The sequence below is a fragment of the Trachemys scripta genome, chromosome 10 (assembly GCF_013100865.1).
Source record: "Trachemys scripta elegans isolate TJP31775 chromosome 10, CAS_Tse_1.0, whole genome shotgun sequence".
Classification (NCBI taxonomy): Eukaryota; Metazoa; Chordata; order Testudines; family Emydidae; genus Trachemys; species Trachemys scripta.
This window is the reverse complement of record NC_048307.1, coordinates 38,250,186-38,273,471: the sequence shown is the minus strand read 5'-3', so window position 1 is coordinate 38,273,471 and position 23,286 is coordinate 38,250,186. Positions and strand designations below refer to the sequence as shown.

Genomic DNA, 23,286 nt, shown 5'->3' with positions numbered 1-23,286 from the left:
GCAAGCTTCCAGAGGGCTATGGCCACTCGCTTCTGGACAGTCAGGGATGCTCGCATCCGGGTGTCCTTGCGCTTCAGGGCAGGGGACAACAACTCACAAAGTTCGAAGAAAGTTCCCTTCCGCATGCGAAAGTTTCTCAGCCACTGGGATTCATCCCAGACCTGCAGCACTATGCGGTCCCACCAGTCCGTGCTTGTTTCACGTGCCCAGAATCGCCGTTCCACAGCATCAACATGACCCGGTGCCACCATGATATCCACGGCGCGGGGTCCCGTGCTTTGTGACAGGTCTGTGCCACTCTCAGACTTCATGTCCTCATCGCGCTGCCGTAGCCTCCTCGCCCAATTTCTCAGCATCTGCCTCTGGAAAATGTGGCTGATAAGGTGTCAGGTGTTGACAACGGCCATAACTGCAGCGATGGTCGCAGCGGGCTCCATGCTCGCAGTGCTGTGGCGTCCGCACTGTCACTCAGCAGAAAAGTGCGCGAACTGATTGCCCGCCGGCGCTTTCAGGGAGGGAGGGCGGGAGTGACGGTTGGATGACGACAGTTACTCAAAACCACCCTCGACACATGTTTTTCCCCAGCAGGCATTGGGGGCTCGACCCAGAATTCCAATGGGCAGCGGGGACTGCGGGAACTGTGGGATAGCTGCCCACAGTGCACCGCTTCCAATGTCGACGCTTGCCCCGTTAGTGTGGGCTCACACAGTCGAATTACTGTCCTTAGTGTGGATACACACGTTCGACTTTGTAATATCGATTCCACATATTCGATTTAAGTGAAATCGAACTACTCTCGTAGTGTAGACATACCCTAAGAAGGAACTGAAGGGGGGTCGGCTTGGCAGGGTCATATATTTAGCGCCATGAGGGCGCCACTCCAGGGGGCTCCCTAACCGACCCGATGGGAGCTGCTGAGGGAAGAAGTTTCCAATGACCACACACGCGGTGTGCACACACCTGATTGGAATCGACGTGAACAAGCACTCGAAGAAGAATAAAATAAAATCAGGCCTGTGTTTTCTGTATTATCTGCATAAAGAAAGCTAAATAAATATTATGTTAAAAGAAAAATGGGAATTTCATGTGACGGGCCAAAAAAAAATTCTTATAGAAAAAAAAATAAAAAATAAAAAATCCCTTAAGAAAGCTACACAACACAGAACTGTACCAGAATACAATGGGGAGACATTTTGAAAGCCACCAAAGCACAACAGTACAAGGCAAGCCCAGCCCTCAAGGTAGAACTCCATGATTCTACAGTACAAAAACCAAATTTCGACCACTTGAGGAAATTCATACTCACAGCCCCCAATCTTCTTCCTTAGTTCCCCATAACAGACTAAGCCATAAAGTTCCAGGGAGGATTTTTTCAGCCCTTGAGAAAACACTGCAAAACAAAATAGGTATCAGGTGAGATATGAGACAGAGGGAGAGAGAGAGAACCTTCATTGCAGATATGCCACGAGCCGTGACAGATCAAGTAACTTTCCAACAAAAACACCCTCAGTGAAAGGGACAAAAATCCACATATTTAATCAATACACAAAGATCTCACTGCAGACAGGCCTAAGTCCTATTTCACAGTAAATAAGAGAAGTGCATGTATTTCGGAGCTATGATTTTATATCTGTGAAATGCAACAATTTTATATAGGATCAAAAACCAAGAAGAGATTTCACAGAATTCAACAAACAACGTTTCAGCAAAATGAACTCAAATTAGCAGTGACAATTTGCTATTACCCCACAACTCCATCATCACTTAAGTTAGCTGTCTAGAACTATAATCAAATTAAGTTTCAAGACACATTGATGCCTTCTGGAAAACTCAACATACATACATCTATGTGTTGAGTGACATACACACACTTGAGTTTTCTAGAAGATATCAGTACGTTTTGAAATTTTATGTAAGTATTTTTTTCTAATTCTTGGGTCAATTTCTGTAATTTTTTCTTCCAACAACAGAATACATTGGTGTGGGCATTTTATTTGTATTGTGGTAGCATGTTCCAGCTTATATCCATGGCTAGTGGTAAAAAAAAAAAAAAAAATCCTTTGGCATACAAATCAGACCAAGAAATACTTATACCTGATGCTGCGGTGACAATCGCAATTCTCTTTGATTTGCAGGCTACCAATAAATCCAAAATTCAACCATATGCATTTTCACCAGTACTCAAGTTTAGCCACATGCGCCTCAGATTCTTAAACCTCTACACTAGCAGCTAAGAAGCTTTCATACCTTGCAGATTTAGGTATTTTACCTTCATTTATTCATTTCTGCTTATCCAGACCACAACTGACGATCTACTTTGGAAGGACTTCTGAACTTATATGCAGATAGGTTTCTTCCAATGCTGGATTTGCAGGGTCATTTATTTTTAAAATTAAAAACTAAGACTTCTTTGATCTCACAAACTGTGACCATCTTCTGAGTATAGAGAGAACACTCGAAGAATACCTATGCTAACTGTACTTTACAAATGGAAATCTTCTTAAACATCCTAATCTAGGGACAAGACCAATCAATTTTTAAAGAGATTTTACTGTAGAGCCTTTACATGCTTCTTCTGCTTTTCCTAGAAGCAGGTTGTAACACATGCTACAGAATGACTTTCATTTGCAACTGGTCATCAGCACTGAAAATCTTATCTGTTTCTCTCAGACAAGCACATTTCTTTAACAAAAGTGGGTTGTACCTGTAAAAATTAATGGGATGAACTGATTGTGGGGATTATGGCAAAAGTTAAAAGACTGTTTAAGGGCAAATGTACTTAACCACCTTCTAAATGTAACAATATATACTCCTGAGGGAATTCTGCGCTACTGCACGTGCATAATTAATGAGCCTAGCATATTTTTATTTTTTTGCGCAGAAAAAAAAAAGCTTCTGTTGAAATGTTGCTGCAGTTCTGCCTTTTGCCCACCAGAGGGTGCAGTGGCAATAGAACAGCAGCCACTCCCAGCCAGCGAGGGAAAAGAAAGAGCCGGCCTTCTTTGCAGCACCTGTCAGGCCAGATCAGGAGACCAGGGCAATGGGGAGACAGACAGCGTGGGGTGCTGGGTAGTCAGACAGGGGCTCATAAGGGCTAGTGGGGGAGGACAGACTGGGGCAGGGGCTGAATAGGAGTGGAGGCACAGGACCACAGTGGGGAGGGAAGTGGCTAGGTGGGGGTACAGGGACACATGGGGACAGAGGGAGGGGGTGAGAGTGGGAGTGGAGGGACATGTGGACAGGGGGGTTCAAGGACACATGTGGGTGCAGGAACACCTGGGGACAGGAGCAGATGTGCCTGACTGAATGGGAGAGACTAAGGGTCAGCCAGGGTCTGCATGGGGGAAGTTCCCTAACCGCCCCCACCTCCCCCCAAAACAAAAACAAACAAAAAAAACAAAAAACAAAAAACACCACCACCACCACCACCACCACCTGTTCCATACTTTTCCCACTTGTACCTAAACACCCTCCCCTCCCCGCCAAGTTCACACCTGGGCTCTTTCCCAGCAATTTACTTCCCACTCTCTCAGCTCCTCTGTTACCCCTGACTCCCACAAGCCTTTGCACTGCTTCTGAGGGGTGTGGGAAATAAGGTTCTATATTGTAGTTTAAATGAATTATTACTCGGAGTTCTGTATTAATATGCCTAGTAAAGAATCTATGTCAAAAAATATTTCCTGAATCTTTTTTGTTGTCTGTATTGTTAAACATACTGGCTGACAGGTATTTTGAAATAAATGACCAAAAATAATTAAAACTGGTGTGATTATACTGTGTTATTTTGACAAATAAAATATGCTGAATTTTAAAATATTGTGGGCAGAATTTTTTTTGTTTTTGGCGCAGAATTCCCCCAGGAATACAATGTACAACTAGAATACAGGATCAGTAGAATATGAAAACTAAGGGGACCTGTATTTGCTGCTCAACATAAAAAGCACTCTTGATTAGTTCTTTTGAATGTTAAAAGACATTAAATGTTAGGAATTCACACACTTTGCTAGATACATTTTTTTAAGTCCATCATCTAAACAAGGTTACCAGCAAACAGTCCTGGACCCTAGTTTCACCTTTACTAAGTACAGTAACTTCCCACTTAACGTCCTCTCGCTTAATGTAGTTTCGATATTACATCCCTGCTTCATTACAGAACATACTCGTTTAAACTTGTGCAATGCTCAGCTATAACGTCGTTTGGCCGCCTGCTTTGTCCATGGCTGGCAGCCCCCTATCAGTTCCTCTACACCCCCCCTTCCAGCACGTCCTGCCCACCAGCAGAGCCCGCGCATCAGCGCCTTTCCCCCGCCTCCTGCCCGTGGCAATCAGCTGGTTTGTGACATTCAGGAGGCAGGGGAGGGAGGAGGAAGCTACACACCGCATCCTCGCTCCTCCCCCCAGCCTCCTGAATGCCGCAAATCAGCTGATTGCCGCAGGCAGGAGGAGCAGGCGCTGATCTGAGGGGTCCACCGGTGGGCAGGAGGCGCTGGGGGGAAAGTGGGCATAGGGGAGCTGATAGGGGGGCTGCCAGCCTGTTTAATACCTGTATTAAATTGCTTGTTTAAAATTGTTTAAAATGTATGTAATGCCTTTTGTCTGGCAAAAAAAGTTTCCCTGAAACCTAACACCCACCCCCGTTTACACTAATTCTTATGGAGAAATTGGATTCGCTTAAAGTCACATTTTTCAGGAACATAACTACAATGTTAAGTGAGGAGTTACTGTACATACAAGTCAAGTGAATTCAGAACTCAGTTCGCACTAATTACTGTTCCAGGTATAAATCACTATTGCCAGTTATTTGGCTATCTGGTTTCCCCACCGCTGTCCAACAAGGGGAAAAAGCATACATTGCTTAGGATTCTTGGATTGTCCATTCAGTGAAATAAAGTAACTTAGATGTTTATTGAATGGACAAGTGCAAGAAAAGTTCAACATTTCAGCCATATGTTAGCATGGAGACACTTTGCTTTTTTACTGGATTTTGCTTGACCCAAGAAGTTGGGATCACTGAAGTCATGATTAGCTACAATACTCTGGCTGTCTATCAATGAAGTCGAAACCCTTGGAGCAGTGACATCCAGGATATGTTGGAAGAGACATCTTTTTAATCTGGTTTTTTGCTGATTAAAGAGATGTCTATTTATTATTATATGAATATTTATTATAGGTGCATGGAGTTAGTAACAGGAATGGTCTTGTTTTGTAACCGGCTGTTGGAAAATATTTTGTTTTAAATTTGTAAAAGTTGTGGCCATGACAAGTACAGTACAAGGTATTCAGCGATATCTTAATAGTATCAGATATTTATTTTTCTTATCTTCACCATTCCTGTGCTCTGAGACGATATTAAAAGACAGGGCTCGTACTCCCACCAGAACGAATACTTATCCCAGACTCTGAGCTGGTCATGGAATCCACTCCCACTGCATACTCACCATTATCAAAATCAATATATTTAGAGATCTTGTGCCAGGTGCGGTAGTAGAAGTGCCGGACCTGCTCTTTGTTCTTCACCATGCTTGCCGGTTTGCCTTTCTTCTTGTACTTCAGAGCAATGTTGTTCTGAATAGCTTCAAAGTCCTTCCCATGCTGAAAAAGTACAAGATTCAAAACCAATTGAGGAACAAAAAATGCAGAGGATAAAAAGGATGAGGAATCCCATCTAATGACACAGACTATCATCTTCTGGACTTTATGAAGTAGCTAGGGCTTTTCCATTTCTCCTATCCAGTTATAGACCTGGCCAGATCCTGTTTAGGAATTTAAGACTGTGTGACAGCTGGTGTGTGAGGGTTGTTCGCTGTCAAAGTTGTTATCCATTTCTAACTTCTATAAAACGCTATAATAAAGAGCTGAGGTTATGCTGCCATGTAAAAAAATAATGCAGCACAATTGTATACATTTTATTTCTGAAGGTTGGGATGAGGGCACCATATGTATTTTTCCCCATTGGAAACAATTTACACTACTTTTAAATTGTGCTTTCATTACAGACATTTTGTAAATGAAAAATAAAATACTAATCATCACATGATTTCATTGTCGGGGCTTCTGTGTTCATTATGGAATGCTCACATCTATTAAGTATCAGAGGGGTAGCCGTGTTAGTCTGGATCTGTAAAAAGCAACAGACTCCTGTGGCACCTTTAAGGCTAACAGATGTATTGGAGCATAAGCTTTCGTGGGTGAATACCCACTTCATCAGACGCCTGACGCTTATGCTCCAATACATCTGTTAGTCTTAAAGGTGCCACAGGCCTCTCCACATCTATTAAGAAGTTCCTGCTAAGGATTTAACCTTTTGCTTTTTCAGGCAGATGGAATAAAATAGAGAAATGGCCTTAGCATTGCACAGGAATGATGCAACCTTGTCCATTACATCTGGAGACAGGAACTTTATTTTAATAGACAAGTTCAAAACATGTACAAATTCTATGGACAAGGTAAGAAAATATGAAGTTTGGGGATTGCATGCATATAATAAACTGATTTCTTCTTCTAGCTTTACAGTGCCTGATATTTTTAAGCAGATAGCTTTGGTTCTGCCTCAGTGCAAGAAGATGGACTTGACTTCTCAAGGTCCCAGCCCTACTTTCTTATGATTCTATGGTTCACATGCATTGTGCAGCCAGTTGTGCTCACTCGTATACAGAATATGTGCACTTAAACTAATTTGAAATGTCATCCTCTACAAACTCCCAAATCAAGTTTTCATTTAAACATAAAACCAAGCCAGCCAAGCACGGGATCCATAAGAAGCACCAGGCCAGCTGCCTGCCTTTCTTCTTCCTCCATATACACACCTCATAAAGTCCCTCGAAGAAGGTATTCTTATCCTCTGTGCTCCATGATTCCCACTGACGTCTGACTTTCTTTCCTTCCTCCTTCTCTCCACCCGAGGTCCCCAGGTTCCTTGCGGCAGTCTTAGAACTCCCAGCAGGAGCGCTGGGAGGAATTCCTGATGTGCTACCAGATGAGGTCCCTCCATTATCTGTCCCTTTAGACAAGTGAATTTAGAAGCATTGAGAGAGGTCACGTATAAAGGGGAAAAATCCTAGAGAATTAAAAGAAAAATGTCTGATTTCTTGACTGTACCATTTTTTCCAAGGTTTTCACTTGAAACATTAGGCAGATGATGAGTTGTTGAAAGCTATGAAAAGCAGCAGTATGCCTCAGTGGGAGGGTTAGCAGGCAAACACAAGGAAGGTTGCAGTGGGTCAATTATACATCTCCAGAGATATGGAAGATAGGTGAAAGTATCTCTTCAGAGGTGCCAGAAGGATAATGCAAGCTGTAGTCCCTATACTGGCATATAATAGAAGTACATATGCCCTGGCACAGCTGAAAAGAACCTAAATACAATGTTGAATACTGATGTGCACATGAGTAATCCACTGAACTGAGGGCTGCAAGATCTGGCTTTAAAACTCAAACTGCAATATCTCAATTGATTAAAAAAAGAAACACTAATAAATGATCACATCATTCAGTGGAGAAGTGTTCTGAGTAATCCCATCTTCTGTACATAAAGCAGCATCTTTGGAGTGTGACAACTCTGAAGTTGTGAGCTGTATCTCAAAGATGAACAAGGCCCATCGTCAACACCCAGTCCCATGTTGGTCTGACTGCTCTCCATAAACACAACTGCCTGTCTGGAAGCAGCACCCTTGTCAATTTGTCAACACTCCAAAAGGCAAGATTCAGAGAGTAGCATCATAGGAACAGTGAAAATAGGATGATAAAGCTGGTTGGAAAAAGAGATGTGTCAGGGTTCTTTCCCCACTCTGAACTCTAGGGTACAGATGTGGGGACCCGCATGAAAGCCCCCTAAGCTTATTTCTACCAGCTTAGGTTAAAACCTAGTACGCTGCCACCACCAAGTGATTTAACAAGAAACAGGGAAAGGACCACATGGAGTTCCTCTTCCCCCAAAATATCCCCCCAAGCCCTTACACCCTCTTTCCTGGGGAGGCTTGAGAATAATATCCTAACCGATTGATTACAAAGTGATCAAAGACACAGACCCCTGGGTCTTTGGACAATGGAAAAGTCAGTCAGGTTTTTAAAAGCAGGATTTTATTAAAAAGGTAAAAATCATCTCTGTAAAATCAGGATGGAAAATAACTTTACTGAGTAATCAGATTCAAAGAGCCAGAGGAACCCTCTCTAGCCTTAGTTTCAAAGTTACAACAAAAACAGGGATAAACCTCCCTCTAGCAAAGGGAACATTCACAAGTTGAGAAAACAAAGATAAACTAATACGCCTTGCCTGGCTGTTACTTACAAGTTTGAAATATGAGAGACTTGTTCAGAAACATTTGGAGAACATGGTTTGATGTCTGGTCCCTCTTAGTCCCAAGAGCGAAACGCCACCAAAACAAAGAGCACAAACAAAAGCCTTGCCCCCTAACCCCAAAGATCTGAAAATATCTTGTCCCCTTATTGGTCCTTTGGGTCAGGTGTCAGCCAGGTTACCTGAGCTTCTTAACCCTTTACAGGTAAAAGGATTTTGGTGCCTCTGGCCAGGAGGGATTTTATAGTATTGTATACAGGAGGGTTTTTACCCTTCCCTTTATAGTTATGACAAGGTTGCTTAAAGAAAAATAAAAAGGAAATGATAGGGAAGATGCAAAGAGCTATAGTAAGTGCTGCGGCAGCACTGTGACGTGGGCAGTGCAGACACGCTTTATCACTGGGGGAGAGCTCTCCCAGCAATAAAAAAAACCCACCCCAAATGAAGGGTAAAGCGCGGTTCCCAGAGATAAAGCGCGGTCTATACTGGAGCTTTTCAGCACTAAAACTTTTGTCACTCAAGGGGGTGGTTTTTCATACCCCTGAAAAACTAAAATTTTAGCACTGAAAGTGGCAGTGTAGACACAGCCTAAGTCACAGTGCAATAAGGTTCCATATTACCATTATTTCACAATAACAAAAGCCTTTTAGCTTCTGCACTGTTCTGGTATGATTGCTTTGGGTTCTCATGAGCTCTAGAATCCTAGTGGCTTCCCAACTAGTGCCAAAGTAGAAAAAAATTCTCTCCTCTTTCAAGAATCTTAAGTGTATTAATCCCCCACAATTCAGATGTCATTGAAGAGAATTGGAGCTCTTCTCTATTCACCTTAACACAGTCCTTTAGCTAGAAAAACCCTAGATTGTCAATCAGTGATAGAATACAGCATAATACTAACTTACAAATCTGACAGTTCTCACAAAAAAACATTGCCCCACCCCACTTCTCTATAAAGATTTTAGAATATTTACTTACTACATTACATTTAAAAAAAACACACCATCTTCAATAACATGCTATGAAGCACTAACATTTTAAAATTAGACTACCACTGTCTAAATAGAGATACATTTTGTCACACAACAGCCTCTATTTTAATATCAAACCTGAGTTTAATATATCATAAAACATTACACTTATTACCATCACTCTAGCTAGCTATCACATTTGGTTGAAATGTTGGATACTCATACTGTCCTCACACATAGTATTTACTTTTGTGTCATTTTGTATACCCTGCTTTCCTGTTATTTTAAGGAGAATATGTTGCCTCAATTTGTTTTTATTATTATTGTTTGTGAAATTTTGTGAACTGATGAGTAAGCAATCTACAGTAAAATTTCCAAGCTCTTTGTGTGAATAAGCAAGGTTCTATTATATATATGCTTAGGTTTAAAAATAACGTTTGAAATTAAATATTTGAAAGCAGTTTTTTAATTTACCTACTAACTCTGGAGTTCAAGATTCTGTGTTCCCCATATAAGAGTTGGGGACATCGGACCCCAATAGCATTGCAACAGAGTGCAGGGAATTGAACTGTTCTACGTTTATTACGTTGTGCAAGGGAAAGAGAAACCTGAAAGCAAAACTTAGAGGAAAGTGTGACTACTTTTGTTTCAAAAGACTAATGGTTACTAATCTGGGATGCTAAAAATAGTTTTGCTTTATATTTTAAAATAAGATACATTTGAATCAAATGCAACACACAATATTCCCAACTAAATTGTTTAAAAATATTTTGTAAGAAAACTTGCAATTACATATTTTTCTTTTGAGTGTAACTATACAATATTTCATATGAAGTGCATAGTTAACAGCAACAATTTTAAGACTGCTTCTTACGGTCTCCTAGTTTAGACTTGATCTTTCAGCAGAAAATTACTACTACCTTGGGGAGGTGTGTGAACCAAAAGGAGGTTCAGTTTACCAGAAGTAGAGAAAAATCAATTTAATTTTTAAAATACTTTGCAAATAAACAACTTCTCTATCCCCTGACCCTACTCTCACACATTTATAGAAAAAGTTTGAAAGATACAGAAACTGTGAAATAAATAAAATCCCCAAAAGGCTAGTATTTTGACATTAAGACGCGATAGCTTTTTAAACCATTCTGCACTGCTAATAGGTTGCTGAGAAGAAAAAAAACTGGTTTAAAACCAAGAATTGCTTATCAAGAGACAGATCTGAAATGTTTTTTCTAATATGTTATTTGAAAATGACATTTCAATCTATCATTACTATAAAGATTTCTCTCAGACATAGGTAGGGCCCTGCAAATCTGAGCTATCCGCTTTATATCCACAGATATCCGTGGACCATGTTTGTGGACTGGATGTGGATACAAATTTTGTAGCCGCACAGGGCTCTAAACTTAGGGGGAGATCCTGTAGACAATCTATCCCTGGGAATCAAGATCCTAGTCTTCAAACCTCTAGCCAACAAGGGGAATTCAAATCTATCCTCTTTTTGGATACAGTCTCTCCTGCTAATGGCTGTCAGAGTGAACTCTTCCATTAGAGCAAAGAGGAGGTGAGACTCAAACCAGGAAAGTGTTCTTTTGAATGCAGTCCTCTTTTTACTTTCTGAACGAATGGTTTTTAGGTGTCCATCTATACTCGATTAATCTCCACAGCCCAAAAGTCAATGGCCAGGCACAGATTTAATCAAGGTTTTTCTACAGGCCGTACAGTATGTTTGGTATCTAAAACTTTCATCCTAAAACATGAAAAGCAAATTTAATGACGTCTAAGCATCTAAAAATTCCAATAAAAATTAAAACTATTTTTCAGAAATTAAATCAGTTTTTTTTTTTAAAAATACTTATCACTTTCATGATTTGTTTCATGCAAGTGGGGATTCTATTGAGCTTTTCTTCCCCATGCGGGTTTTAGAAACTTCATTAATTTAGCTTCTAAATATTATGCTATTTAGTTCAAAGATGCTTCACCCTTCCTTTCTCATCTCATGTTTGGAACAACTAGGCTCTCTGAAACTACAGGTTCCAGTCCTAGAAAGGTCAACTCAGCCCTTTATCTTCTTAAAGTAGATACATTAAATTTCATGCAGTATATCATGCATGATTCTTTTGGGTAAGACCTTAAAACCCAATGTTCTATCAACTCTGCAAAGGCATTAGAACCCTTTTAACTCTTCCTAGGAACAGAAGTTTGCAACAGAGTCTTTTGCAAATTCCTCCTCCCTCATTATTGTGCACAATGCTGTTCACCAGCTGGTTGCCATGATCTACCCTAGTGTGGCTGCATTTCAGTGGGGCAGTGTGGATTATCCCTATCACATAACTTTGTAAGTATTTTGGATGGAAGGGACTGAAGAAAATGAAGGTATTCATGCATCATCATCATCATCATCTTTTGCCTTCGGAAATCCAGGATTTAATTTCTCGCTATACTATGTATATATTTTATGTGCACACATGTTGTCGCTAATGAATAATTTGAAACTCAAACAAAGCATTAAATCAAAAAGCTCCATTGAAGCTCGCCATCTGTTACAAAGTTGTTGGATACTGAAAGAGGATTATTTCAAGAATCTCAGTTAGGTGTCTATTCTAAAAAAACATTTATAAAAGGCCCTTGTTGCAGATGAGATACAGAGGCTTTTCTTGATCTGTCTATTGACATCAAGTTACAGGAGTCCCAAGACAGGTCATCCCACAGGATCATACCTCTGACAATTCCTTCCACTACCCTACACATGGGAGGAAGAACTCTTGCACAGTAGGTAGAAAGCACTGAGTTTGGAAGCAAGAGTTCTTAGCATTTGGTTCTTGTGCTATTAATTGTAAAGGCAGAAGTTTCTACACATGTTGATATTTGCAATGACCTGTAAGGTACAAGTCCAAACATAACTACACGTATGAACCCTACAACACTGGTGTTTTGGCTCCGTTTACTCATTTTGTTAGTACAGTGGTCCCTACACATTTATACGCCTGGTAGTACTGGTACATCAGACTTCTGTGACTGGTATTTTGGGTCCCACTGCCTAGCTTCACCATGTCCCTCTGTGCTGGGTCTCTGGGCCTGCCTCTCAACAAACTGTGCAAATTTAAACCTCTATAAATTCTGGACTGTTGGTAAAACCTAGTACTTAGCCTGGTAAACAAGTACACATAAATGAAGAGGTCAGAAATCACATTAGGCTGGACAGGACTCAATTTTTAGTATTCCATCTGGCCTTCAGAAAACTGAGCTAGTTTCCTTCTTGAGTGGCTTGAGTTTTATCTTCATGATCATCATGTTCTGACTGTGAGAACCCAGATGTTCTACTTAGAAGCGTGAAGACAGGAAATTTGCTAAAAAACTGCACGAAAAAAATATAAGGATTGAAATGCAAAAACCTAACATGCACATTAGAAACAATGGAATACCGCATACATCAGATACAGTAGATGAGTCAGAGACAACATTGGTGTCTCATAAAGGCTAGTCACGAGGAGTTCTTCCATCCAGGGTCCAGGTAGAGCTTAATGTTTGGTCTCCCACACCCCTTTTAGAAGTCAGAAAATTCACAGCTTTACCTGATGGGTCTAGCATACAAAGGGTCACTCTCCAATAGAGAGTTAATCTCCCCTGTACCAGCCTAACTGAACATACATTAGATTAGGCTCCCCTTATCCACATTCTATAGGCCAATATTAAAATGAGTACAGTATCCAAAATGTCATTTTCAAGGGTCACTTGTCAGCTGCCTGCTAAACATCTACCAGGTATATCTGTTGGAAAAGAATGTGGCTTTTACAGTTATTTGCATAGAACAAGGGCAAAATTAAGAGTTAAATATGCTTTTGTCTCCATTTCCTAAAGCATATCTATTGAATACCACCTTTTAAGGTATGTGGAAAGATTCTTTTTGAACAATCTTTTTAGATCTTTTGGCCTTTCATTATAGCAATCAGTAACACTAGGACTGCATACAACTTCTTCAGAAGTACTTCTTAGCTGAAGGATTGCATTAGAAAGACTATGGTAGAATATTCCTTCTTGGCTCTAGGATTTTATGTGAGCCTTTGAATTAGTTTTTAACAGTCCAGCACAGTTACATAGCAAAATACTTATCCCTATGGCCCAGGTGCACTTGTGTAAGGTGTAACTGATTAGGTTTCAGAAAGGTTACAAAAACACCCTATGTGCATAGCAATATCTTTCTTGTTGAAAAAGCAACCAAATACAAGACACGTGTTGAAACCTTTTCCTCACTGCTCTCCAAACAAATAAGTCCCATTGTTAAACCGCAGTCAACATCCTTTCATTGGCCAGATACAACACAACACACTGCAGTGGAAAAATTAATCTGTCAACCCCACAAAAAGCATGTACTTCAGGAATTCAGTAAAGCATCTTGACCTGTGGGTCAACCCTCCAAAGCTGAAGCCTGGATCTGATTTGCTTTCTGCCCAGAGAGGGAAAAGCAGCTCCAGCTAGGAATAGGATAAAAAGCAAGCATGGCTGATGCTTCCGTTTGAGTATTTCCCTGTAATGGGAAAACTAGTTCATAGCCTGTTTGCCTTTTACAGCAAAGGGCATGGGCCTCTCACAAGTATAAGTCTAGGACAGCATTAGCCCCTGGATATGTTCACAGGCTGTTTTACTACTGATACCTGATGCTTCAAACAAGGCAGTTAAATGGCCAATAAAGATGAAGCCTAATAGCAGGCTTCTTCCATCTCCCCTACACTACATGCACAAATCAGACAGCTGAAGTGTAGCTAAACTTGTTTCATTCTAACTGCTGTCAGGGACCTATACCCAAAAAACATCTTTAGAAGCATTCTCTTCACCAGTGGTTTTCAAACTGTGGGTCGCAACCCAGTACTGGGTTGCAGCAGCTCTGGTCAGCACCTGCGACCAGGCTGTTAAAAATCCCGTCAGCGGTGCTGCCCGGCTGAAGCAGGTTAGTCCCTACCTGTTCTGATACTGCGCTGCAGCCTGGATGCGGCCAGCAGCAGGTCCAGCTCCTAGGCAGGGGGGCAATAGGGCTCCACGTGCTGCCCCCGTCCTGAGCACCGGATCCGCACTCCCATTGGCTGGTTTCCAGCCAATAGGATCTGGGGGGCAATGCCTGCGGACGAGAGCCGCGTGGAGCCACTTGTGCGCCTCCGCTTAGGAGCCAGACCAGCTGCCAGTCACTTCCGGGGCGCAACGCAGTCCACGGTGCCAGGACAGGCAGGAAGCATGCCTTAGCACCCCCGCTGCACAGCTGACCGGGAACCACCTGAGGTAACCCCGAGCCCCAATCCCCTACCCCAGCCCTGAGCCCCCTCCCACACCCCAAACTCCTCATCCCCAGCCCCGTTGGGTCACGGACATCAACAATTTTCTTCAAATGGGTCACCAGAAAAAAAAAAGTTTGAAAACCACTGCTCTACACAGTACATACTTTAACAAGGGCAGAGATATACATGGCTAGTATGGGCATGGTATATCTGCATACATTGTACACCATTTTAAATAAACGTGGCATGAGGCTCCCACCCATAGTAAATCAGTATTCACTTGCTCTCACATTAAAAGAAAGGGCTAAGAAGTGCTGGTGTCTAAAATGGGCACACCTCTAGGCATACAACTGAATGCTCATTTGTATTTCCAACTTGTAAAATTACTTAGCAAGTTTAAGACATGACAGAGATACCATTAAGTTTATGTGAGCACTAAATAGAATCATAGAATATCAGGGTTGGAAGGGACCTCAAGAGGTCATCTAGTCCAGCCCCCTGCTCAAAGCAGGACCAATTCCCATCTAAATCATCCCAGCCAGGGCTTTGTCAAGCCGGGCCTTAAAAATCTCCAAGGAAGGAGACTCCACCACCTCCCTAGGTAACACATTCCATTGCTTCACCACCCTCCTAGTGAAATACTGTTTCCTAATATCCAACCTGGACCTCCCCCACTGCAACTTGAGACCATTGCTCCTTGTTCTATCATCTGCCACCACTGAGAACAGCTGAGCTCCATCCTTATTGGAACCCCCCTTCAGGTAGTTGAAGACTGCTATCAAATCCCCCCTCATTCTTCTCTTCTGGAGACTAAACAATCCCAGTTCCCTCAGCCTCTCCTCATAAGTCATGTGGTCCAGACCCCTAATCATTTTTGTTGCCCTCCGTTGGACTCTTTCCAATATTTCCACATCCTTCTTGTAGTGTGGGGCCCAAAACTGTACACAGTACTCCAGATGAGGCCTCACCAATGTCGAATAAAGGGGAACGATCACGTTCCTCGATCTGCTGGCAATGCCCCTACTTATACAGCCCAAAATGCCGTTAACCTTCTTGGCAACAAGGGCACACTGTTGACTCATATCCAGCTTCTCGTCCACTGTGACCCCTAGGTCCTTTTCTGCAGAACTGCTACCTAGCCATTCCGTCCCTAGTCTCTAACAGTGAATGGGATTCTTCCGTCCTAAGTGCAGGACTCTGCACTTGTCCTTGTTGAACCTCATCAGGTTTTTTTTGGACCAATCCTCTAATTTGTCTAGGTCCCTCTGTATCCGATCCCTACCCTCTAATGTATCTACCACGCCTCCTAGTTTAGTGTCATCTGCAAACTTGCTGAGAGTGCAGTCCACACCATCCTCCAGTTCATTAATAAAGATATTAAACAAAACCGGCCCCAGGACCGACCCTTGGGGCACTCCGCTTGAAACCGGCTGCCAACTAGACATGGAGCCATTGATCACTACCCGTTGAGCCCGACAATCTAGCCAGCTTTCTATCCACCTTACAGTCCATTCATCCAGCCCATACTTCTTTAACTTGGCGGCAAGAATACTGTGGGAGACCGTAATCAAAAGCTTTGCTAAAGTCAAGGAATAACACATCCACTGCTTTCCCCTCATCCACAGAGCCACTTATCTCATCATAGAAGGCAATTACGTTAGTCAGGCACGACTTCCCCTTCGTGAATCCATGCTGACTGTTCCTGATCACTTTCCTCTCCTCTAAATATTTCACAATTGATTTCTTGAGGACCTGCTCCATGATTTTTCCAGGGACTGAGGTGAGGCTGACTGGCCCGTAGTTCCCCGGATCCTCCTTCTTCCCTTTTTTAAAGATGGGCACTACATTAGCCTTTTTCCAGTCATCTGGGACCTCCCCCGATCGCCATGAGTTTTCAAAAATAATGGCTAATGGCTCTGCAATCTCACCCGCTAACTCCTTTAGCACCCTCGGATGCAGCGCATCCGGCCCCATGGACTTGTGAACGTCCAGTTTTTCTAAATAGTCCAAAACCACTTCTTTCTCCACAGAGGGCTGGTCACCTTCTCCCCATGCTGCACTGGGCAGTACAGTAATCTGGGATTTCACTGTTTAGCCAAGCTGGTCGCCTGCCATATTTACTATTCTTTCTACACATCGGGATGGTTTGTTCCTGCAACCGCAATAAGGATTCTTTAAAATACAGCCAGCTCTCCTGGACTCCTTTGCCCTTCATGTTATTCTCCCTCGGGATCCTGCCCATCTGTTCCCTGAGGGAGTCAAAGTCTGCTTTTCTGAAGTCCAGGGTCCGTATTCTGCTGCTCTCCTTTCTTCCTTGTGTCAAGATCCTGAACTCGACCATCTCATGGTCATCTCAACTATTATCTCATTCACTTACACACACCCCTTACAGGATTTTATAATATGGCTGGGGGGAAATGCAATCAGACAAAAAATAAATTAGCGTACGATGGCTCAGCCTGCAAGAGGTTTTTTTATGACAAAATTTAACACAAAATTTAGCTAAGTTGTACATACACAAAGTTGGGATTTATGGACATATTTTGTGTCAACCCACCTGGAGCATAGTTTATTTAAAAGAATATCATTAGACAGCATTCCTTATTAAATTTGTTATTATTAAGGATATGATTTAGTCATGGATTCCCCTCGCAGCTGTGGCAGATGCTGGGGCTGTGCAATCCCACCCCCGCAGCTTTGGCTGGGGCTGTGGCCCCCCGCACTGGGACCTGGGCTGCGCGCCCTCCCCAATCCCACGGCTTTGGCCAGGGCTGTAGCCACGGCTGTGCCTCCGACCCCGTAAGGCTGCAGTGTTCCAGCTTTCATTCCTTCCAACTCTTTTTCTCCCCATTATACTTAACAGAAGTCATACACAGGTCACGACTCCCATGAATTTTTGTTTATTGCCCACAACCTGTCTGTGACTTTTACTAAAAATAACCATGACAAAATCTGAACCTTATAGTATTTAACACACAAAAGTTATATCCTTAAGTGGAAAGGTACAGTTCCCATCAGTGTTCCCTCTAAGCCACATGCCTGTGTAGCCACACCCCTTACAGGCATGCACCAAGTGCAACTCAGCACCTTGTAGGCAAGGGAGCTGCACTTTGGTGCTACTGTTTGGGGGTATAATGGGAGAGGTTCTGCAGAGCTCTCCTGTTCCCTAGTCAGAACAAGGGAGAGGGTGCAATAATAAACACAGAACACGTAATGAATTGGAGCAAGTCAATGGGGAGGAAGGAAATGGACTGAGAGAATGAAGGGATAGACTGAATTAGACAGAGGAAGGCTATGCTGATAGGTTTTAAACAGTTATTCATTCTCCAGAGATTAAACCAATTTTCAAAGCTCAAGGGTAAAAAAAAAAAAAAAAAAAAAAAATCAAGTATCTCAAAAAGGTTTCCTGTTTGCATGACTGTAATTTGCAGTCAGCCAGTGCCCTAATACATGTCCTATAGCACACGCAACACATGGAGGCCCGAGAATCAATTTGGGGTTCCTCTTTCTAGTGAATTTTACAGGGCCAGCTACAGAAGAATATTTAGCAAGGAATGTGAAGGGTAACAAGAAGAGTTTCTACAGGTATGTTAGCAACAAGAAGGTGGTCAGGGAAAGTGTGGGACCCTTACTGAATGGGGCAGGCAACCTAGTGACAGATGATATGGGCAAAGCTGAAGTACTCAATGCTTTTTTTGCCTCGGTCTTCACAGACAAGGTCAGCTCCCAGACTGCTGCACTGGGTAGCACAGTATGGGGAGAAGGTGAGCAGTCCTCAGTGGTGAAAGAACAGGTTAAGGACTATTTAGAAAACCTGGACATGCACAAGTCCATGGGTCCAGATCTAATGCATCCAAGGGTGCTGAGGGAGTTGGCTGATGTGATTGCAGAGACATTGGCCATTATCTTTGAAAATTTGTGGTGATCGGAGGTGGTCCCGGACAACTGGAAAAAGGCAAATATTACCCATCTCTAAAAAAAGGGAAGAAAGAGAACCTGGGGAACTACAGACTGGTCAACCTCACTTCAGTCTCCGGAAAAATCAATCTATTCTGAAGCACTTGGAGGAGAGGAAGGTGATCAGGAACAGTCAACATGGATTCACCAAGGGCAAGTAATGTCTGACCAACTTGATTGCCTTCTATGTTGAGATTAATGGCTCTGTGGATATGGGGAAAGCAGCGGACAGGATATATCTTGACTTTAACAAAGCTTTTGATATGGTCTCCCACACTATTCTTGCTAGCAAATTAAAGAAGTATGGATTGGATGAATGGACTATAAGGTGAATAGAAAGCTAGCTAGATTGTCGGGCTCAACAGATAGTGATCAATGGCTTGATATCTAGTTGGCAGCCAGTATCAAGCAGAGTGCCCCAGGGGTTGTTCCTGGGTCAGTTTTGTTCAACATCTTTATTAATGATCTGGATGATGGGATGAACTGCACCCTCAGCAAGTTCGCAGATGACACCAAGCTGTGGGGAGAGGTAGATATGCTGGAGGGTAGGGATAGGGTCCAGAGTGATCTAGACAAATTAGAGGATTGGGCCAAAATAAATCTGAGGAGGTTCAACAAGGACAAGTGCAGAGTCCTGCACTTAGGATGGAAGAATCCCATGCACCGCTACAGGCTGGGGACCGACTGGCTAAGCAGCAGCTCTGCAGAAAAGGACCAGCGGACAAGAAGCTGGATATGAGTCAGCAGTGTGCCCTTGTTGCCAAGAAGGCCAACGGCACATTGGGCTGTATTAGTAGGAGCATTGCCAACATATCGAGGGAAGTGATTATTCCCTTCTATTCGGCACTGGTGAGGCCACACCTGGAGTATTGTGTCCAGTTTTGGGCCCCCCACTACAGAAGGGATGTGGACAAATTGGAGAGCATCCAGCGGAGGGCAATGAAAATGGTTAGTGGGCTGGGGCACATGACTTACGAGGAGAGGCTGAGAGAACTGGGGTTATTTAGTCTGCAGAAGAAAAGAGTGAGGGGGGATTTGATAGGAGTCTTCAACTACCTGAAGTGGGGGTCCAAAGAGGATGGAGCTAGGCTTATCTGATACACACAATGCACTAGATAAATCGCTCAGCAAGTGAAAAAGTGGGCAGGATGGAGAAAAACAGCATTGATGTTTCACTTCAAGATGCTGCTTATGTCACCTTTTCCCCTAAACTGCAAAATGCAACAACTCAGTGTGCTAATGGAGCAAGAGCTGCAACCCAAGAATCCAACTGGAAATACGTTCCAACTTATTTTAAAGTCAAAGTTCCCAAGAGATTTCCCTCTGCTGAACAGAATCTGAGAAAGAGGATGGATAAAAAGTTCCCTAAACTCCACTGATTCCTCTTCAAACTATAGTCAAACTATTTCCGCCCCCCCATCACTTTTAATTGTATCCTAAATATAAGTTTATTATTTATATAATAGGTTTACTAAAATAATATGCCCAAACAGCACAAATTACTACAAATAAAACTGATTGGTTTAAAAAAAACAAAAAACACATCAGTTACAGGTAAATCATGACAAATAATGAGGCCCAACCAATGCACTGTGATGAGCTACTATTTAAAACAAATTAAATGCCATGTTTAATGACTGTGCCTTTGCTAATTTCCCTCCTGACACCCTCAAGAATATTTGGAAAGGTAATCATGAGTGTATTAGGGATGTAAGAGTTTAATCGGTTAACTGATAAGCTTGATGCTTATTGGTTCCTGTTAATGGTTAAAACTCCACCCAGGGTCCCTGCAGCCACGCGCCAGGAGTCCCAGCTGCTGCCCGCGTGCCTGGGGTCCCTCTGGGCTGCTGGCCCCGTGGCTGGGATCCCTCCGGGCTGCCAGGTTCCATCACGGTTGGCGGCCCTGCACCCAAGGTCCCAGCTGCCACCTTGCTGCTGCGCGGCATCCCGGCGCACCCGAGGTCCATCCCGGTTGCTGGTCCCACGCCCGAATTCCCAGCTGCTGCTCTGTTGCCACCCAGCATCCCAGCACGCCCGTATTCCCTCCGGGTTGCCAGGGTGCCAGCAGCAGGGAGCGCCGCGTAAAATGAAGGAGTGCTGCAGCACCCCCCGCACTCCTAGTTCCCCAGGTAAATGTTTAACCCCGTAACCGATAGAATTGTAATCTGTTACTGTTTTTAAATGTTATTTACATCCCTAGAGTGTATTATTGGAAGATCATAACACAAGGTGGATTTCTGATATGGTCCAAACGTAGCTGCAGAATGGCTAGTGTTAACATGGCCCTTGCAGCTGTCATCTGGCAGCAACATGCCAATGGAAAGGCTTGAGCTCTGATAGCAGATCCAAAGGTTTGGGGAATCCCACATGAGTACTGCAGCAAAGCACAAGCTGATGACAGTAACCAGCTCAGATACATAATTTTTTGTGGGGCTGGGGAGGAAGGGTTTGAGTATGGGATGGGAAAGGAGATAAAGAAAACTGAATTTAAAAAAAATCGCTGCTCTAAAAGCCTCCTTCCTTCAATTTGTATCCTGCAGGAAGATCACATTGTGTGGTACTTCACTTGGAATGTAAACACCTTTAAATTTTGATCACAAGACATGTCATTATCACAGAGAGAATTTAGACGAACCAGTAAAATGTGTCAGAGCCTACAACTTTGGACATAAAGAATTCAAATTCGGAAGCATCACACACTCCACAGCTCCATTCTCTAAGATTCTGACAGATACAATGACAGCCATATCAGAGGAACCACCTCCAATGCCTTCATAGCAAAACTAGCCAAGTGGAGTTTCTAGCTGCTTTCAATTTGAAATGTGTTATTGACTATCCTCAATGATTTAATAAAATTCCCCAAAACATGGACAAAATATAGTCCGGTACAGTGATGTGTTTCTCTAATTACCGAAAAGATTCTAGTCATTAGATTGTACTGTGCATAACTTTCTTTTGTTAATTTCAGTATATGAATCTTAAAATAAATGGAGCTTGCTTGCTGATTTAGTGTCAGCAAGGCCATTTCAAGCCATTCCACGGTTTTGAAAATGTGTGTATGCGTTTAATATATAATATACACAAATACATACACATTTACCATGCTGATTATGGAATATATACATCCCAGAGAGATAACAGTAATACTACTCACAATCCTTAAAATAATTAGCTGCATCTCAACTATTCTTCTGTTTATTTTGTTTAAGTGCATTGGGTAGAGAATTATCTAGACTTCTCAATACTAGACACCCCACATTGAAGATTTCGCTGAGCCTTTAAAATATTAAGTAGAATTTACTAACCTATCAAAAAGTACTTTTGTAAACTTTACAAAAATATTTGCCACACAACATACTTAAAGTTTTGTTTAAATACACCTAATGGGACATGCTGCCCTGCAAAGTTATATTTTATTTATTTTTAACGCAAAGCTAACATTGGTTCTCAGCATTTTTACCTTCTGTATACTATGTGAAGATTCAGTACTTGGGAAAGAAGAGGTAAAGTGACCGCTGAAACATATTTATGAAGTACTGAGTTATTTTTAAGGACAGGTGGAGGTAAGAATTGCTTACTCAGATAAAAAGGTTAAGAACAACAAAGCATTACTTATCCTCAAAATAATGAAAATACACTTAAGTATTGGTGCCCAAAGTAACTAAAATTATATCCAAGTATCACTCAATTATGGAGCCAGGTATCAACCAGAAAGCACAGTTTGCACATAATAGTACCAAGTCTCTCAAATATCCTTTCCCCTGTTCCCTCTATCTAAAGAAGCAACAGCTCTGAAGAAGTCATCCATGGAACTAAAGTGAAATAACTAATTGAAAGGGTTAACATATAAGTGCCCTGGACATTTCTGAATTAGTAACACACTAGCAGAGGATGCTGCACAGAACCTAAGGCAACATGGTTAGACATGTTTACAGAATGTACATTTCAGACATGTTTCCAAAGCCAGAGTTCTTTGTTGCAATAGTCTCACAAATTATCGTGTGGGGGACAGACAGCAACCTCTCTTTCAGATATTATCCTGCACACTCAATAAATATTCTGTTGTAGCCCAATGCTAGTAATTCTGTGTGTAATCACCTAACCTAACCCATTTTGCCACAGTCTAATTTACTAGCCAAAATAAAGGAATTTATAGGGTAAATGCAGGTGCTAAATATCCTCATTGATATTAAATGGAGAGGGGGAAAATATCCATGCATACATCCAGAGTGCCCATTTTTGCAACTTAAACATGAGAGTGGGCAACATTCAAGCTGAAACCTTGGGGGTAACAGAGAAATTCCTATACTACAACAAAACAAAAACAAGACAAAAGATAGCATCTGAAGGACAGAACTGTCAGCATCTGAAAATGCACTTGACCTCCACCTCCACCCCTGCCCCTTGAGTGTGTTTTAGGGGTGACAGAATACAGTACCTTTTCCTTTTGCAGTAGTGCTGCTGCTATTGCCAACTGAGCAGGATGCCTGAGAATCCTTCCTTAACCTCTTGCTCTGAGGTCTGACACTGGACCTGAGAAAATGATGCTGGTCCTGGCTGTGGGAAGGCTGGAGAGAAGATGGGACTTGGGGTAAATTGGGGCTGGATGAGGGGTTATTAGTGTTGTTGTTAATAATCTTCTCTTCTTTCTTTGTGCTGCTCCTGCCTGGAGCTGCCTCTCCTCCTCTTCCTGCCCCTTCTTCCAGGGACTCCTCATCTCCTCCTGCTCGCTTGCCTAGCTTTTTCACCCCTTCCTCCCCGCTGCTGTCTCCCAGCTTCACTGTCATCCTGTTGGGGAGGA

At 42.5% G+C, this 23,286-nt stretch overlaps 1 protein-coding gene across 3 annotated transcripts in view; it reads right to left on the bottom strand.

Moving 5' to 3' along the window:
• CRAMP1 (cramped chromatin regulator homolog 1) overlaps positions 1–23,286 on the bottom strand; it is a 125,160-nt gene that overhangs the window by 98,892 nt on the left and 2,982 nt on the right. For all 3 annotated transcript variants that reach the window (XM_034784554.1, XM_034784552.1, XM_034784553.1), the window contains exons 2-5: positions 22,924–23,273; positions 6,807–7,000; positions 5,439–5,592; positions 1,307–1,390 (exon numbers count right to left, since the gene is read on the bottom strand). In XM_034784554.1, coding sequence (XP_034640445.1) covers positions 1,307–1,390; positions 5,439–5,592; positions 6,807–7,000; positions 22,924–23,272 — 781 coding nt within the window. In that variant the 5' untranslated portion in view covers position 23,273. The remainder of the gene's footprint in view (positions 1–1,306; positions 1,391–5,438; positions 5,593–6,806; positions 7,001–22,923; positions 23,274–23,286) is intronic.